Genomic DNA, 20,230 nt, shown 5'->3' with positions numbered 1-20,230 from the left:
GTGATCAGTTGGCCTTACATCAGAAGGACCAAAACAGAGTGTTTCTGATGTCAGTCTTTTCTTCAATAGTTTGCTAATCACAACCGTGAACATCAGAAATTGCTTTTCAAGGATGAAATTAGCAACTTGTTGATGAACATGATTCATGCTTAGAAATGCATTCTCATTTGGTAAAAGAAATTATATTTGAGATATGTAGGCTGGGAAGATCCCCTGGAGAAAGAAATGGCAACCCACTCCAGTATCCTTGCCTGGGAAAACCCAAGGACAGAGGAGCCTGGTGGGCTATAATCCATGGGGTTACAAAGAATTGGACATAATTGGGTGACTGAGCAGGAGCACGCGGCTGGACATAGTATTTTAGAGACATTTCCCACTCTTAACAGTCAGGAAGGAAGAATCTTACACACTGAGGAATGATTGTTCCAAAATGATCTCATATCCAGCCACTGCTTCTGAGCACTACTCGTTGCCAAAGCCCACTCTAACCCAAACTGAATTCAGCCTCTAGGATGTTGGACTCATCAGAGCAACTTTAATAGCAGAGAGCTGGAACCTCCACTGAAGTTACAGAAGTGGTTTTGGGGACCATTTTGGTCCCTGCTGTTTGCTAGTAAATGTTCATGTAATAAGTGTCTGAAGGGGTGGCAGAGTTGATCTGAGGCTTGTTTTTATTGTAATAAGATTATGAGTGTCCACTGAAATCTCCCCAAACCATCCCTGAGCTTAGTTTGCAATAGGCACCATCCTCAATGGCAATATAGAGTGAGGTTCCTTTAGGAAGTTTTGAGAGCAACGGATTTCATCCTGGGGAATCCAACCAGAACATGAAAGACAGAACATGGTGAGCACTGCATGGTCACCTAGTGGACAAACAGGTCTCTCAGCACTTGTGAGGCACCCCTTTAAAAACCTCCAGAAATAAGGAGAAGGTAAGAGCTTCTGGTATCTCACAGTACAGCTGGCTAAGGCTCAAACTATCTCAGTCTGGGCATCACACGCAAATGTAACTTTATTTCCTACCTATACACTAGAAAAGCTTGAAATACTAGTTATATTCAGTTATAGTACTAGTTATATCCAGAAACTAAGCACAATTGTATACAACACATCATGTAAAGTGGGTAATGGTTGCCTCCTGTAGGGGGGGTGGGGGGAGAGGAAAACAGTTGGAACAATCTAAAAGCAGATGTCTTTTCAGTGCACCTTTCTGGCTTGCTACACTCTGTATAATCGGCTCCAGTTTCATCCACCTCATTAGAACTGATTCAAATGTATTCTTTTTAATGGCTGAGTAATACTCCATTGTGTATATGTACCACAGCTTTCTTATCCATATGTCTGCTGATGGACATCTAGGTTGCTTCCATGTCCTGGCTATTGTAAACAGTGCTGCAATGAGACGACCCAGAGGGATAGTACAGGGAGGGAGGGGGGTTCAGGATGGGGAACACATGTATACCTGTGGCGGATTCATGTTGATGTATGGCAAAACCAATACAATACTGTAAAGTAATTAACCTCCAATTAAAATAAATAACTTTATATTAAAAAATAAATTTAAAAATAAATAAATAAATAAAAGCAGAGGTCTTATCCAAGATATGGCTTCCATGAGGTTTATGGGGGCATGGTTCCTTTTCCTGTACTGGGCTTATGAAGAAGTTTTATCTACTACTTCTGATAGTTTTTGGTCCTATTTTCCTGGGAAAGGTGGAGGAGGGAAGAGGGATGGTAAAACCTGTTGTGTCAAAGTCTTGTCCTGGGACCCTCTAGCTGGTGGCATCACATGACAATTGTTTAGAAAACAGGGAGATTTGGGGATTCTTGGGTTCCTGTTTTACCTTGCAAGGCCATTTTAATGGGGTGACTTCAGGCGCACGGATACCGCATGGAATGAGAACATTTACACAGGCCTATGAGGGGGTCACAACCACAGATTGACAGAAGGGCCCTGGTTGCCTGTGTCCTAGACAGCAAAATGAAAAGTTGGACAAGTCAGTTCACCGATAAGGTATTGAGGTCTTGTTGGGTGCTCGGCAGTACTGTGCTAGTCTCTGTGACCCAGTCTTGCTAGAAATACTCTCGTTAACAGTAAAGGCAAAACAAAACATGTTAGCAGCCTCAAATAAAGAGGGGGAACAAAAGCCGATGCCTTCGGGTTTGTCATGCTAGCCAATTTGTTAGTGCTAATAACTAGAACAACTTCAAGTTAATGCTTACTTCTCCTGAGCCTTGATGTACTCTAAATTCCCTCTTCCTCCCTTTCTTCTTCCCAGTAATGAAGAATTTTGAGCATATAGTGCGTTTCAGGCACTCGTGCTAGATTCTGAGAATACAGAGATAAAAACACAAGTTATGGCCTTTTGGAACTCATGATCTTATGTGTCTGTGTGTGTGTCTATGGGAGGGTGGTGGCAGAAAGGAAAAGATTAACAGACAATTAAGATACAACTTGATAGGGAATTCCCTGGTACTCCAGTTGTTAGGACTCTGCACTTTCACTGCTGAGGGGGCAGGTTCAATCCCTGGTCAAGGAACTGAGATCCCACAAGCTGCCGTGCACCAAAAAAATAAAAAATAAAAACCACCCAACTAGATAAATACTAGGTTAGTGAGGCCTCTGGAGAAGGCAATGGCACCCCACTCCAGCACTCTTGCCTGGAAAATCCCATGGACAGAGGAGCCTGGTAGGCTGCAGTCCATGGGGTCGCTACTAGTCGGACACGACTGAGCGACTTCCCTTTCACTTTTCACTTTCATGCATTGGAGAAGGAAATGGCAACCCACTCCAGTGTTCTTGCCTGGAGAATCCCAGGGACGGGGGAGCCTGGTGGGCCGCTGTCTATGGGGTCGCACAGAGTCGGACACGACTGACGCGACTTAGCAGCAGCAGCAGCAGTGAGGCCTCCAGTAGCTCAAAGGAGACATATCAAACTCAGAAAATATGTTGAGGCCATAAATAGGCTCCCTGGAGATGATGCCACTTGAGCTAGGTCTGAAAGGACAAGCCAAGTGCCAGGGTGGAGAAGCCAGTGGAAAGCCATCAAGTCAGTTGGCAGCACATGCAGCATTTGCTGCTGGGACTGCAGGAGGCTCAAGAGGGGTCCAGGGAATTTGGCTTTCAGCGGGCAGGACATAGGACGATTAGGAAAAAGGATGGCATCAAAGTAAGCTGGAGCACTGGGCTGAGCCTGGGTCACAGAAGAAATTGAACTTAATCCTGAAGGTGACAGAAAGTCAAAGGATTTAAAACAGAAGAAACAGAATACGTTTTTGTTAAAGGAGGTAGAGGAGAGCCTGAAGTAGAGAAGAAAGGGACAGGGCCATGATGGTGGCTTGCAGTGTACATTTTAAACCTTGTATAAAATAGATAACTAATGAGAACCTACTGTACAGCACAGCGAGCTCTACTCAGTGCCCTGTGGTGACCTAAACGGAAATCCAAAAGAGAGGGGATGCGTGTATATGCATAGCTGATTCATTTTGCTGTACACAGACATTAAACACAAAATTGTAAAGCAACTATACTCCAATAAATTTTTAAAAAACAAAGAGCCCATTCAGGTATATTTATTCATAATATCAGTTTACTCTTATAAGTAGTCTATAGATTAAGATTTTTAAGTTGGAGCCTCATTATTCTCTAATACTCATACCTGAGTCCAGGAATGTTACTTTTCATTCCTGGGAAATCATGTTGCTGGGCAACTCTCCATCTGTGGCTTCAACAATTCTTCAATGGTTCTTTGCTTCAGAGAGAAGGTGACACCACTGGGATCAAAGAAATCAGCTTTGATCTCACCTTTAAGTTTCAAACTGATTTGAAGTCCACAGCAAAGATAATAATCTTGAAAGCTGGGTTTTCTTGAATGACAACAAGTGATTTTCTAAATTTGGAAACTTTCCCTTAAGTAAGAAGAAGTAAAGTTTGGATGATAGGCAATGGAAGAGCTTGGATAAGGGCAAAATATTTGAAAGGGGAAAGGGGAGAAGGAGCAAAAAGTTCAGATGCAAATGTCCTAGCTTGTCTTGTGGGGTGGAAACTTCCAGAAGGGATATAAGGAACCCACTCTTACATTTTGAAAAACCTGAGAACACTGGAGTTTTAGGTCAGAGGAGACTGCAGGGCACTCAAAGAAGTCCCATTCTGGGCAACGGCACTGCACTGAGGCTCCTAAGAAAGGGTGGAGAGTCAGTGTTCCCAGTGGACCCCCATTTACATGCCACATGTAAGGCTTGAGAAAAACCCAGAAGTATCAATAGGGGATGAGAGAGTGCTAAGAAAACTGATGTACCAGAGGAAGCTTGGCATCATGAGGAGGAGACCACAGAGTATAGAGCCTTATGACTAAAGACTGTATCAGGAACTTTCAGCTTTAGCAATGACACCCAAAATTCCAGCCAAGACCCATTACTTCTCAGCATCATGGGTAGAGAGGCCCCAGAGACCCTGCAGGCTGAGGGTCATCTTGTAGAAGGCAGGAGAAACCCAAAGGACACTCCTTTCTGCACCTAAGTGCCTGAGGAGAAGGGGGACACAGCCCTGAGATAGGATGTGAATTTGAATCCACTATTTACCCCCCAGCTGACAGTTTTAAACTGGAAGAGATTGAGTTAAATTTAATAAAGAAACTGTAGGTGTCTTTATCAGCATGAGCAAGAAGAGAGTTAGTCTGAAGCAGGATGGACTAATTTCATATATATAAGGTTACTTGGTTTTCTATTTTGCATCTGAGTTGTAGTGTGTAAACTTCTATTCTGCTTCATCTCTGTTTATCTCATACGTACACACACACACACACACACACACACACACACACACACACACACACACACACACGTGAGTTTTTGAATTCCTTCTCTGAAAAAAAATCATGTCAAAAAATATGCTCCAAAGTAGTAGACAACAGAAGACCCTAGGGAAGGTTGGCTTTCAAAGGGAAAGGTTGAGGATTCATTTACTTTACAGTATGTAAGGTAACCAAGTGCAGTGGTTAAGACCGTGCAGCCCAATGTGCAGTCTTCAAACCCAGGTTTCACTTGGGCAAGTCCTTTGTATCTCAGTGACTCCGTTTCCTCCTCAGGAAAATGGAAATAATAGTCATGCCCACTTTATATGGATTGACATGAATACTAGCTGAGTTTTATCTGGAAAGCACTTAGAATAGTTCCTGGCATATGTGTAATGCTCTTTTAGTGTTTAACAAACAAACTCTGAGGACTTTCTTGGTGATCCAGTGGTTAAGACTCTGCCCTCTCAATGCAGGAGACACAGGGTTGAACCCTGATTGGGTAGCTAAGAACCCTCACGCAACTCTGGTCTCAGAATGTCAAACTCTTGAGGGCCTTGTAATTGAAGGCAGGGTCACATGTGAGATGGTGACTTAGAATAACAAATGTCAGCTTTTCATCCAGAATTCCAAATCTGGACAGGTCCTTTGGCCATAGCCCTTCTTTCTCTCTAAATCTGTCTAGTCAGTGGGTAGAAGATTGTTTTGTCCAGGGACTTCCCTAGTGGTCCAGTGTTTAAGACTCCATGCTTCCAATCCAGGGGCTGTGGGTTCAATCCCTGGTCAGGGAACTAAGATCCCACATGTCACACGGTGTGGCCAAATTTAAATTTAAAAAAAGAATTGTTTTGTCTGTTTGTGATACTAAAGGACTGTGAAAATTAATGAGGACAAAAGTCTGTGAAGTGCTTTGAATTTTTTAAAGGAAAAGTGAGTAAAAAATAATGTAATTTTTGAGGCACTTTTTCACCATCTTTGACATTCAGCTGTTTCATCATTGTTGCATTTCTTCTAGGGCTCTCCATTGACTTGCTGCCTGGGAAAAAAAAAGAGAGAGAAAGAATAGTAATCACAAATACAGTATGTTTCATGAAATGTTTGGCATTTAAATCACTCATAAAATCTAGCGCTGAATGGCCTACAGTATATTTTAGATATATTTGCTGGTAGACTTTTTAAAAATTTCATCACAGTGGTAGCATTCAACCCGTGTGAAGGAATTTCTCTAGACCTGAATCCGGAAAATTAATCTAACACCTAAGTAAAAATAGAGATGGTTACTTTCTTCTATGTCCTTTTCTCTATTTTTAAATGCCCGTTACTTGCTCATTCGCCTTCCCCAGATGTTAGCTGGGAAAAGGAAATCTTTTTTTAAAGCCTATCTAGAATTCACAGACACACAAAAGTGTTGATAGCACCAAAGGTGCAACTTACATCAAAATCTCACAGAATTCAAAATTTTAAGGATCTGTTGTTGCCACTTCATCTCCCATTATTAAATGCATAGAAATCACAAGGTGTATACCTGTGAGAATTCTGTGAATTAACAGACATCTATAATGGATGTTATAATGGAGATGACATTTAGGCTTGGAGGTAGAGCTAATTCAGGTTTTCCAAAGTGTGATCAGCTGTTTAATACAAATATTATTTTTAATCTACTGCTATGATCACATCATCATATAAGCATGTTTCTTGAAATGGCAGGAAACGAGATTTGAGATACTTTTAGAAGGCATAGTTCCTATGAACCTTCTAGATGCAAATATGAATTACACTCAGCTATATCTACCACCGTGATCTAAAGCAGTTTTTTCAAACTGGGTCGTGGCTCACTCACTGGCATTGAAATCACCTTATGAATCAAAACTAGCATTAAAAAAATGGAAAATGATAATAGAAAGTATAACATCATAGTGGTAGGGCATCTTACGTTGAAAGAGAAATCTTTGTTTCTGTGTGTGTGTATGTGTGTATTGGGTTATGATACATAGTGGGTTATTTTTAGAGTGAACCAATAAGATATATTTGAAAGCCACTGATCCGATTACAATATGCATATTTCTCAGCCAATATAAACTACTAATAAGAGGAAATTAGTACACACCTAACGGAAAAATAATTTTTCAATAAATTTCATAGACCTTGATATTATCCACAGCCTCTAAAGCAGGTATTCTATCTTTGGATATTTATCTTAAGCATAGAATCCAAAATTCAGACAATGATTATTATATAGAAATATTCACTGCACATCTTAAATGCTCAGTAACAGCACTGGTAGGTCACTTTAGAATATAAATTGTAGTTGAGCATGGCATCAGCATTAAAAGCAACATTTTTAGAGAATTTATAGTGACATGGGGAATGCTTATGATATATTAAATAAAAGGATTCAAACTTATACTCTGTAATCTTAGGAAGTGCAAAACTTGTTAAAAGAGAAATGTTAAAACAGTGGTTTTCTGAGTTGGGTTACAGATGATTTTCATTCTGTTTTTCTACACTTTATGTTTCTACAGTACACCTGTAGCCTATCTACTGTCTAATGAAAAGGGGTATTTCTTTCCAAAAAAGTTCCCCCAATAAATGAAACATTAAAACAGGGTCAATCCATGCGAAGGAAAACTAGAACAAAATAATCACCACTGTTTCCTCTTTGGTTAATGTTTGGGTACTGATTATATCAACATGAACGTAAAAGATAAGGAGCTATTTAGGAAAATATAAGCATCTGTTCTACTTAGGGTATTGTTTAAGTGTTTATACAGTTCAGTTACAAATATTTGGACTTTTACTATGTTATTTTTATTTTGCATGGATACATTATTCTCTTTATTTATTTTTGTTACCTTTATTACTTATGTTACTTTGTTATGTATTTACAACTCCATTTTTAAATAGTGTTTCTGGAACTTAAAAAAAAAAAATCCCCCTTTCTAGCATAATATATATTCTTATCTGCCAAGTAACAATGCTTTTGAAGGTTACCACCTTTGCAGACCACCTGTTGGGCCCGAAAGAGTAATATTTTCCTTCTTTCACATGCAGTTCATAGTGTAATGACTTTGAAGATTCCAGTTCACGCTATCCCTGGGTGATTAGTGCCTGTCCATGAGTAACTTTCCTTTTCTCAAGACCAGCACTTCAGTGACCCATCCCTGCTATAACAGATTACCACTAACTTGGCAGCTTAAAACAAGCCTAACTTCCTATTTTACAGTTCTGAAGATCAGGAATACAAGATGGTTCCCACTGGGCTAAAATCAAGGTGTCACCAAGCCTGAGATCCTTCTGGAGATTCTAGGCAAGAATAGGCTTCCTTGCCTTTTCCAGCTTTTACAAACTGCCTGCTTTCATGGCCCCTTCCTCCACCTTCAAAGCCTGCAGCATAGCATCTTAAACTCTCTCTTTCTCTGCTTCCATCTTCAAGTTGCCCTCTCTGCCAACACTGAAACTCCTGCCTCTCTTTTAACAAACACTTATGAGATTACACTGGGTCTGCCTTGAAAATCCATGGTAACTCACAATCCTTAATCTAATGATATCTGCAAAGTCCCTTTTGTCATGTAAGTAATTTACAGGTTCTGGGGATTAGGACATGGACATCTTTTAAGGAAACCATTATTCTTTCTACCATCACCCCATTGCCAGGCTGGACAAAACAGCTTAAAATAGGGGTGGATGCGGGGAGGATCATCTCTCTTACGTTGCAGGTAGAGTGATTTGAAACTGCACTGTGCCTGTAGCTGCCCCCAATGGTGTGTGGACCAGTGATTTTCCACTTAGAGGACAACATCCATTAGTAACAGGATCTGTCACTGAGTCACTGGCAATAGCCAAAGGTTAACCAAAGAAGAGATGGTTTCTAGCTAGCCTGTTACTAGTCAAGTCTAAGCATCACAAAAATGTAGATAAGGGGCAAAGTACACATAAATAGACACCAAAGAACCTGCATGTTTCCTTTCTATCACTGTCTCTTGGGCTGCTGCTTTGTAAATGGCAAATGAGCCAGAGATGATGGGCTCAAAAAAATTCAGAGGTTATTCTAACTTGTGTTTGTTTTTATTTCAGAACTTTTAAAGTTCCTCAAGTAATACCACATTGGGGAAAAAACAATTTAGAAAATACAGTTAAGCAATAATAAAAAGAGTGTTATTTGTATGTCCCATCTGGTTCTCCAAAGCTAAATACAAAACAACTAGGTGCCAGGGTTTTTGTTTTTAAGAACTTTTTACTGAGTTGTGGAATTAGAAGATTAAAATTCACTTAAACAACTCAATTAAACTTCAAAGCAATAAAAACTTTTGGGTATGAGCTTAACTATCTCCATACCTACTGCTTTTGTTTTGTTATAAATGCAACAGTGTGCTATTTTTTAAAATGTAATTCCACTGAAATTATAGTCAGTTTTCTCCAGATTTGAGCAGACCCCTCTGTCCCCAAGCTTTTCTTTCATAGTTCAGGTCATGTTTTTCTTGCTTTCCATCAAAACTGATAGATGAAGTAAAATGCCAGCATTCACAAGCCAATGAGACTTTTAATTCCTTTTTGTGGACAATAAAGATACGTGATTCTTTCCTGTCTGTCTCTTCATTTCCTTTAAACTATTTCTTCCCAAGCTATTACCCTGCCTGAAATATTCCAGCCTCCTCCCCACAAGCCTAATATCTGCCCATCCGCTCAGAGTGAAAGTGCTCAGTCATGTCCGACCCTTTCCGATGCTATGGACTATACCTCACCAGGCTCTCCATCCATGGAATTCTCCAGGCCAGAATAGTGGAGTGGGTAGCCGTTCCCTTCTCCAGGGGATCCTCCCAACCCGGGGATCAGAACCCAGGTCTCCAGCATTGCAGGCAGACTCTTTATCATCTGAGCCACAGGGGCTTGCCTGGAGCCTGGCATTTTTGTCATCTTCTCCAGCTTACAGGACCTCCTTTCACAGAAGTTAGGTACCTGTTGCTGAGTCTCCTATGGTGTTCAGCAACCAACCTGGACACTTCACCCATGTCTCCTGACCCTTTACAGGGCTGGAGCTCTCCTCCACCCTCACTGCCCCTTGTGCCATCATAATCCAAAAATAGACCTTTACATTTGTTGATGGGATTGACCTTTCAGATACTTGTATTCTTTTCACCCTAGACGCATTATAAACTGCATGAAGGTAGAGATCATACTTATTTATGAAAAAATATAGCAAATATATACTGAGCTCCTACTCTTTGCCAGGTACTAGGCCAAGGACTAGAAATGCAAGGGTAAATTAAGACAATTTTGTTGTAAATTTCTAAGAGTCTGGTGCAGAACACAGAAGTAAACCAACAATGACATGTTCATGTGAAAAGTGTCCTAAAATAGAAACATGTGGGATTGGCCCAGACAGCCTAGATATCGGGAAAGCCTTTGAAAAGGATAAGTCCTCCGACTGAGGCATGAAATGCAAGGAAAGCAGGAGGAAAGAAAATTAGTATACATTTAGCAGGCACTGAGCACTTGACACGGACCAGGTGTCACTCGTATATCACTTCACTGGATCCTCACAGCAATCCTAGAAAATATGTGGGGCGGGCAGAAGACATCAGACAGGTATGATTCATTTACTGTCTCATCATCCATCGCTAATATCAGCAATATCTTCCCTGGTCAGGAAGCTAAGATTCCAAATGCCTTGGGGCAACTAAGCCTGTGTGTCACAACTAGAGAGAAGCCTGCACACTAAGACCCAAAGCAGCCATAAATAGATTGATATGTAAATGTTGTTTTAAAATTCAATACTATGTAACCACTTAAATTAAAAAATAAAAAGTGGTCACAGAGTGGGTGTGGAGGTTGATGATCAGTTTTCAAGACCACAGCAAGGCAAAAGCAAGTGAGTTTGCCATTAGGAGGCCAGGCCTGGGAAAAACTGCAGAAGTAATAGGTATTTGTTTTAGAGTTGAAAATCTTGACCAAGACACAGGACCAGGACAAGGGAACCCACTACAGCAATAATTCTGTAGAACTCTCTGGAACTCAGAGTCAGCAAGCAGACTCACTGCAGCATCTATTCTGGGGTTTCCAGACGATTTTTTCTGGCTTAACAGCTCAGATCTACCCTGCTAAGTCTGAACCTGACAGTTTTCTGGACTTGATGAGAATGCTGATAGGAGCAGAGTAATTACTGGCCAGCTAAATGGTCAAAATCCAACAAACGATAAACAAAAGGGAGACAGCTGTTTGTGTTCAGTATAGAAGTCTTTGAGCCCTAAGGAAGTCACTTCAGTGAAAACCTGTAGTGTAGTAAGGGTGATGCCACAAACTATTTTATGTTTAATATTATCATTTTACCTGGCAGTGAAACAAAATGTTTATCCAAAAAATTTCCACCCAGATGCCTAGAAATTCTAATTTGTGTGCTTAATGGATAGATTTCAGGTCCTTGGAAAACTCACTCCTCACATGCTAGGAATAGATGCTGGGAACTTGTCTATTTACCACTTTCTCCCAGTTCTTTTTCTTTTGGCTATACCCCACTGTATGTAGAATATTTGTTCCCTGACCAGGGATCCAACCTGCATCCCCTGCATTGGAAGCATGGAGTCTTAACCACTGGACCACTAGTGAAATTATTTGTTTTCCTTTTTTTTTTCTCTCCCAGTTCTGGCCCAAGGAGAGACCACCCATCTGAAACTGCAGAGAAATGTCCTTAGGGCAGAACAAGACTGTGGACTGGCCCAGGCCCCACCCAATGGCCTGCAGAGGAGAGGCTGGGCTGGAGGAAGTGGGCAGTACCTCCCGTGGTGCCCTGTGCACTCCTTGAGAAACCCAAGGCACTGGAAACTGGGGGTCCACAATCCTGACCCCCACCTGGATAGACACTAGAATATCTCTGCCCTCCCCTTCATCGACAAGTCTCTGTTTCCTATGATTTCCTTCTGTCCAAGCCTGCCCCTGATACTCATTCATCCCATTTCACTGGGATAAATAGCACACAGAGGATGGTTTCTCAGACCTGCCCTTGATGGAAGAGGTAAACCACACCAGGAGTTCCAGACTCTCATAAGTGTGAAGCAGTCAGCTTCCAGTCAACATTTGGAAGTAGGGACATCCTGTAATCCTGGTCATTTCAGCTCAATGTTTGTTTCTTGGTGTCACCATCCTAGTCAAACAAAATATAGTTGATCCTCACTATTGCAGGATTCTGAATTTGCAAATTTGCCTATTCACTAAAATGTATATGTATTTGTAACCCCTAAAGCAATAACGGGTTCCTTCAGTAGTCACAGGTGAAAAAGTGAGTGTTTGTCACTCAGCCGTGTCTGACCCCATTGACTGTAGCCCACCAGCTGCCTCTGTCCACAGGATTCACCAGGCAAGAATAGTGGCTGCTACTGCTGCTAAGTCGCTTCAGTCATGTCCGACTCTCTACGATCCCATAGACGGCAGCCCACCGGGCTCCCCTGTCCCTGGGATTCTCCAGGCAAGAACACTGGAGTGGGTTGCCGTTTCCTTTTCCAATTCATGAAAGTGAAAAGTGAAAGTGAAGTCGCTCAGTTGTGTCCGACTCCTAGTGACAACATGGACTGGAGCCTACAAGGCTCCTCCGTCCATGGGATTTGCCAGGCAAGAGTACTGGAGTGGGTTGTCATTGCCTTCTCTGAAGAATAGTGGAGTGGGTTGCTATTCCCTTCTCCAGGGGATTTTCCCAACCCAGGGATCAAACCTGGGTCTCCTGCACTGCAGGCAGATTCTTTACCGTTTGAGCCACCAGGGAAGATAGTAGTCACAGGGGATTAGTTCAAAGACATCCCATCAGACACCAAATTCTATGGATGCTCAAATCCCTTTTATAAAATGGTGTAGTGTTTAAATGGAACCTACACACATCTTTCTGTATACTTTACATCATCTCTAGATTACCTATAATACCTAATACAATGAAAATGCTATATAAATAGTTGTCATTCCAAGTAAATTCAACTTTTGCTTTTTGGAACTTTCTGGATTTTTTTTTTTTTTTTGGTATTTTTCAACGACTGTTGGTTGAACCTGCGGATACAGAGGACTGACTGGACGTGCAGCACTTTTATAGTAATTTGTACATAAATGCAGAGTAGTGAGAAATTTGAGTCTCTGGGCACTTAGCTGAGATTAAATAATCTGATATTCTGCCTTCTTGTTTCAGCTCTCACACTGTAAACAGCATTATTTGCACAGGCTATTTAGTGCCACACTTTTCAAAATTTTGAGCTTTTTGTTGGTGATTTTGCTATTTAAGGGGGCTTCCCTGGTGGCTCAGATGGTAAAGAATCTGCCTACAATGCAGAAGACCCAGGTTCGATTCCTGGGTTGGGAAGATACAGTGGAGGACGGCATGGCAACCCACTCCACTATTCTTGCCTGGAGAATTCCCATGGACCGAGGAACCTGGTGGGCTATAATCCATGGGGTTGTGAAGAGTTGGAAATGACTGAGTGACTAACACTTCATACACTTGCTGTTTAAAATGACTCCCAAGCATAATGTTAAAGTGCTGTCTTTTCCTAAACTCAAAATGGCTGTGATGTGTCTTATGGAGAAAATATATCTGTTAGATTAGCTTCATTCAGGCATAAGTTTAGTGCTGCTGGCCATGAGTTCAATGTTAATGAGTCAAAAATATACATTAAGTAAGGTGTCTTCCCTGGTAGCTCAGGTGATAAAGAGTCTGCCTGCAGTGTGGGAGACCCAGGTTCGATCCCTGAGTCCAGAAGGTCCCCTGGAGAAGGAAATGAAAACCCACTCCAGTACTCTTGCCTGAAAAATCCCATAGACAGAGGAGCCTGGCAGGCTACAGTCCATGGGGTCACAAAGAGCAGGACACGACTGAATGACTGACTAGGCGGTTTTGAGTTTAGGAAAAGACAGCACTTCAACATTATGCTTGGGAGTCATTTTAAACGGCAAGTGTATGAAGCGTTAGTCACTCAGTCATTTCCAACTCTTCACAACCCCATGGATTATAGCCCACCAGGTTCCTCTGTCCATGGGAATTCTCCAGGCAATTCTGTGGTAGCGAGGTTATGCTCAAAATCCTTCAAGCTAGGCTTCAGCAGCATGTGAAGTGAGAACTTCCAGGTATAGAAGCTGGGTTTCGAGGAGGCAGATATCATATTGCCAACAACAATTTTTAATGTACACATACTAAATGCTCTGAAGGAAAAGAGCTTGATGTTCTGACTGCTTAGGACACAAGACCATGACTTGGACAGGGAGTGAGGGGAGGCTCCCCAAAAGGAAAGCTTAAGATAAGCCCTGAAAGACAAGTAAGAGGCAAGCATCCCAATTAGAACATGTACAAAGGCGCTGAGAAGGAAGGGGGCAGGATGCTGATAGGGAGCTGTTAACAAAAGTGTAAAACCTATAGTGTTTTGAGGGGAAATTTGGAAGTTGCTACAATAAATATATATATACTTTAGCCATGCCACCTGGCTTACAGGATCTTAATTACCTGACCAGGAAATAAACCTATGCCCCCTGCAGTAGAAGCGTGAAATCCTAACCACTGTGCTGCCAGGGTATTCCAGGAAGTTGCTATAATATTTTAAATGTGCACACTCCTCAACTCAGCAAACCTATTTGCACAAGTAGCATTAACCTGATGGTGAGGAGAGCCATGCTTGTTATAAAAAAAACTCTGGAAACAGCCTAAGTTGAAAATGCCTAGTGCAGTCCACGAGTTAGACAACAGTAAACTAAACTGCGGCCTGGAGTGCTGTAGTCCATGGGGTCACAAAGAGTCAGGCACGACTTAGCAACTGAACAACAAACTAAACTATAGAACATCCATTTCACAAAACTCCAGACAGCAATTAAAAAGAATAAAGTAGTGGAATTCTCTGATAGTCCAGTGGTTAGGACTCTGAGTTCTCAATGCCAAGGGCCTGGGTTCAATATCTACCTGGTAAGGGAACTACGATCCCACAAGCCACATGGCACACCCAAAAAATAACATACAGTCTAACCTTTTAAAAAATAAATAGGACACATTTTTTTTTAAAGGAATGAATTAGGCAAAGATACGGTAGCTTGGGAATACCACTAAAAGATTTAGTGGTTAGGGAGAAGAAGGTCATTGGCAGCTCTGTTCCAGTAGGTACTCGGCCCCTGAGCAAAGGCAATTGCAAACAAGGGCTAATCCTTCCTTGGCATGTTTTTCAAAAACTAAAGGTAAACTTTCATTGCTTTCATGACACATCAGGAAATCCATGGAGTTATACATTAGGGGAGCCTGACATATTTATTTTCTATTAATAAATCTGAGCTTCTCTTGAGGCACCAAGGTAAGCTTGATTAAAGTTCTCTTTCAGATGATTCCCGAGTGGGAGCTTTCTCTCCTGTATTTCAATGCCTAGTGCAGCTCCTTGTCACACGGTTGCCAGGAGATAGCAGAAGAGCCAACTCCCCATCTCCTCTGCTATGGTAACACGCCACTATTTCCTGATCCCTCTTCTTTCAGAGGGAGTCCATATTTCTGAGAGTGGTATGCTACCCTGGATTATTCAGTCAATCTTGCGGAGAGAAAAGAATCCTTCTAACCCTCCTTCTGCACAAAGAGACCTCCTCATGCGGAAGCAGCCTGCCACTGACTGTTCCTTTGGGATCTTGCATTGCAGCTGCCATCATGCTGTCTTATCCTTCCAAGGTTTCCGTGAGACACTTCTGGAAACAGAAATAAACTTTGGACCCTTACAAGTACAGTAACTCACTTAATTGGTGACTTCTCGAATAGAAGGCAAGGTCTTCATAGGTTTTCCCTAACCTACGAGCAGAAAGTATGTTGAACACGGGCTTGATGGAAATGGGGCTCACCAAGTGTCTCAATTTCTTCATCAGCAAGATGGAGATGTAGCCCCTTATAGGCTCCTGTGAGGATTAAATGAATGAGTGTACACGATGCTCCTAGAACAGTGACTGGCACACAGAAGAGGCTCAGGAAACATCAGCTATTATCATCATTGTAAGTAAAATGGACTCCCATTTGTTTTGACCAGGAATTTTAATCAAATTTATAGAAAAAAGAACTAAAATATAAATTATTAGGACTGTTTCATTTGCAAGTGGCCAAGGCTTCTCTTATTATTGCACTTCACTTTATTGTACTTGGCAGATACTGTGCTTTCAACAAATGGAAGATTTTGTCAACCTGGCATTGTCAGATGATGGTTAGCATTTTTTTAGTAATAAAGTATTACTACATTTTACTTATTTGTTTCTTTATTTTTGTCTGCCTTGGGTCTTCATTGCTGTGCACTAGCTTTCTTTAGTTGTGGCGAGGGGGGGCTGCTCTCTAGTTGTTTTCTCATTGTGGTGGTTTCTCTTGTTGCAAAGCACAGGCTCTAGGCGCACGGGTTCAGTAGTTGTGGCACATGGGTTTAGTTGAGCCAAGGTGTATGGAATCATCCCGGACCAGGGATCGAACCTGTGTCCCCTCCATTGGTGGGCAGATTCTTAACCACTGGCATCGAGCGAATCGGCAAGAAGAGTTACGGACTGGAGGAGGGAGAGGAGGTGGGAGATGGTAGAGCCGAAGGATTATCAGCAATAGGAGACACAGGGCAAGCTGCAATTTCACTCATGCCTGAGATTGACAGCACAGGTTCTGGTTCCTTGTTGGATTCAGTTCTACCTAGCCTCTTGAAACAAACAATCCAGTGATGTCCAGGTAGTAGCTCCTTTTTTCTCATCACAGATGACATGGTAGCATTGGGTTGCATTCTGAATGGCTGCTGCAACCTTTGTGTACTGTTCTCTGTTTGGGTCCTGTGCCTCCTCAAGTAAAGAAAATCCCCTTGCCATTTCCTTGCATCGTGCATCTCTTTGGTTCTTCAGTTACTTCTTCCTATTGTCTCTCACTGTCCTTTCTCTGAGCCAGTGCATTTTCCTCATCACTGCTGCTTTTTGCTTGCTTCCAGACATTCTGGGCTTGATATAAAGATACTGTACTACTGTACTTTATACAGTATTCAGGCTCTTTAGTTCCTCTTCACTTTCTGATATTAGAGGGGTATTATCTGCAATGACTAGATTTGTCAGCCAATATTTGATATTAATTTCTCAACAAACACAGGAAAGAAAAATGATCAAATGAAGACTGCTTGTGAACAGGAGTGTCTAAACCTTGACATGATGCTGACTTTGGTTTCATTGGGCCTGCCATTGTTGCAAAAGGAGTACAACAAGGTTGTATATTGTCACCCTGCTTATTTAACTTCTATACAGAGTATATTATGCAAAATGCCAGGCTGAATAAATCACCATCTGGAATCAAGGTTGCCAGGAGGAGTATCAACAACCTCAGATATGCAAATGATATCACTCTAATGGCAAAAAGTGAGAAGGAACTAAAGAGCCTTTTGATGAAGGTGAAAGAGGAGAGTTAAAAAGCTAGCTTATAATTCAACTTTCAAAAAACTAAGATCAGGGCATCTGGTCCCATCACTTCATGGCAGAAAGATGGGTAAAAAGTGGAAGCAGTGGCAGATTTTATTTTCTTGGGCTCCAAAATTGCTGCAGACAGTGACTGCAGCCATATAGTCAAAGCTATAGTTCTTCCAGTAGTCATGTACAGATGAGTACATGTACAGAGAGTTGGACCATAAAGTAGGCTGAGCACCAAAGAATTGATGCTTTCTAACTGTGGTGCTGGAGAAGACTCTTGAGAGTCCCTTGGACGAAAGGAGATCAAACCAGTCAATCCTAAAGGAAATCAGCCCTGAATATTCATTGGAAGGATTGGCTGAAGCTGAAGCTCTAATACTTTGGCCACCTGCTGTGAAGAGCTGACTCACTGGAAAAGACTCTGATGCTAGAAAAGATTGAAAGCAAAAGGAGAAGAGGGCAGCATAGGATGAAATGGTTAGATAGCATCACTGACTCAATGGACATGAATCTGAGCAAATTCCGGGAGATACTAAAGGACAGGGGAGCCTGGCATGCTGTAGTCCATAAGATTGCAAAGAGTTGGACACAACATAGGGACTGAACAACAACAGCCCTCCTTGTACGACTGTCTTTGGTTTTGAAGGCTGGGCTTACACATTGACCAGAGGATCACTGACAGTGCCAAATCAAAGCTGAGAAGGAATAAATCTGTGTAGGCAGCTGCACACCAATATCAGTGGACAAGATTTGGAGTTTCAGTCTGTCGAAAATATGTAAAGACCTTGATACCCAGTTAAACCCATCAGGCCCCAGCTGAATCCCATTTGTTACTGTAGCTAAATATCCATTGATCCCACTGCTTTTTTTTTTTTTTCCTAGAGAAGTCAACAACTATTCTTTAATTGAAATACATCCCACTCATATCCTGAGGTCTGGTATGAAATTCTCACTGGCAGACCTGGCATGGGAGGCTGGGCATGGACAGTAGGAGTTTTGACCTTATTATGTTTCCAATTTGATTTTCCCCAAGAGGGTGATAAAAATAAAGGGATGGTCAGAACAAGAATATATTTAGACAATTACTTGCCTGCTAGTTTCTGGGTAAATTGATTATCTGCTCTGTTACCAATGTAGTCAGCAACATATTATTTAAATGTATTTATCTGAGAAAGGTTGCCCGCTGATAATGAAATATAATTTTATCACAGCCTCTTCACTGACCCAAGTATGCCCTGACTTTCTGGGTTAGGGTTATGTTACCTATCTTGCATTATATTGTAATTCCCAAACTTTTTGGCCTCAGGATCTATTTACATGCTTAAAAATTGTTGAGGACCTCAAGGAGTTTTTAGTTATGTGGGCTAAACCTATGAATATTTACCAATTTACATAGAAATAACAATTCCATATCATGTTAATATAACATTTTCTGAAAAATAAACATCTTTTCCAAAACCACAAGAGAGAGGGAGAGGGAGCGAGAGAGAGTTAATTTTTCTAATCCCTTTAGTACATGGCATAGTACAACACTGCAGATTTTACATCTGTTTGTGTGCTAAATAAGTTGTGATGACTTTGGTTGAAGGATATGAAGATTATCTGGGCTCATAAAGACACAGAGTTGGAAAAGAGAGGGCTGTTATAATAGCCTCTTCAGATAATTTTGGATATTCTTCTTTGATACTACACTAAAATTTGACAATTGGTACTTTCTTAAAAGGTTAGCTGCAGTATAGAATCTGAAATCATATCAATGACTTTTTTTGTACTCTGTGACATTAAAATTCATTGGTTTATCTCACATTTGGAAAGATTTTGTATCATCATGCATTCCAATACCCGGAAAATACTGGTTTTCTGAATTAGGCAGGTCTCCCAAATGTTGACCCAATTCATTACACAATATTTAAAAAGTTACAGTCACTACCAGCTTCATCAGGAAAGCTGCTGATGGAAAGCTACTGAATTCATGGACATGGATGCAAGTTTTTCAAAGTTCTATTTCTGAAAAGTTTGAAAGCTAGAATTTTATCACTAGCAATAAATACTGCTCATTGTTTACGTTAAAGTACCAAATCCATTTTGCTAATTTTCGAGAAACTGTCTGTCAGATATCCAGGTCTCACTAGCCACAGATTGTCTGACAGTTATTCTTTCAGGTAAAAATGGCATTTCATAAGGAAGGCGGCTAGTTTAGCTAATAACTCAGATAGTCACCTAGGATATGCATCCTTCAGGATATGCAGCCCCAGATCTTTATGAAGATATTTCATTTTGCCACACTGAATATTAAAAAGGTATATAATCAAGAGTTAAGGTTTAATAAAATTAATAACTTCTACAGTTTCACTGATGACATTCTTCAAGTTAAACTGACTTTTTTTTTTTAATGCAAGGGTGTAATGATGAAAATACAGTCACTGCTAACGTAATTCTGTGCCCTTGCCTTGGTTCTTACTGACGTCTCAGCAGTTCTTCTTGTGATTACTTTGGCACTATCAGTGCATATTAACGGAATTCCTCAGTGTTTGTGTGTTTTAGCTTTAATCCAGTCTGTTCTTTGATCCGTGGACTCAGTGACACAAGCTGAGAAAAAGTGGGACAGACTTTTTGCATGGACAGACTATCTGCATGTTAAGTTTAAACTGGAAAACTGAAAATCATTTTTTTTTAGATATGGGTAGATATATTTTCTTCATTGAAAGATAAAACACATTTTGAATAGGTACAGGTTGTTTTACTGATTCACAAAATTTGACAAAATAATGGCTCAATAATTCATGGTGGTCTTTACCACCATTCTCTGTCTAGCAAGACAAGCTTTCTTTCCAAAGAAGATACTCTTTTGAATTAAAGATTTTAAAATTTAAAAAATAAAAAACTAAAATAAAATAAAATAAAATAAAATAAAATTTAAAAAACACTAAAAATAAAAAAAGAGTCTTCTCCAAAAAAAATAAACAATGTAATTATTTTCAAAAAAATAAAAATAAATAAAATAAAAAAAATTAAAAAAATAATAATGGCTTTTTTGC

At 40.8% G+C, this 20,230-nt stretch overlaps 1 protein-coding gene across 1 annotated transcript in view; it reads right to left on the bottom strand.

The window, feature by feature from the left end:
• Positions 1-5,674: 5,674 nt before the first annotated feature.
• The window catches only part of LOC132659133 (craniofacial development protein 2-like), a 109,804-nt gene continuing 95,248 nt past the window's right edge, over positions 5,675-20,230 (bottom strand). Inside the window, exon 3 of the mRNA XM_060408828.1 lies at positions 5,675-5,825. Coding sequence (XP_060264811.1) covers positions 5,675-5,825 — 151 coding nt within the window. The remainder of the gene's footprint in view (positions 5,826-20,230) is intronic.

The sequence above is a fragment of the Ovis aries genome, chromosome 2 (assembly GCF_016772045.2).
Source record: "Ovis aries strain OAR_USU_Benz2616 breed Rambouillet chromosome 2, ARS-UI_Ramb_v3.0, whole genome shotgun sequence".
Classification (NCBI taxonomy): domain Eukaryota; kingdom Metazoa; phylum Chordata; class Mammalia; order Artiodactyla; family Bovidae; genus Ovis; species Ovis aries.
This window is presented reverse-complemented; position numbering and strand designations above follow the sequence as displayed.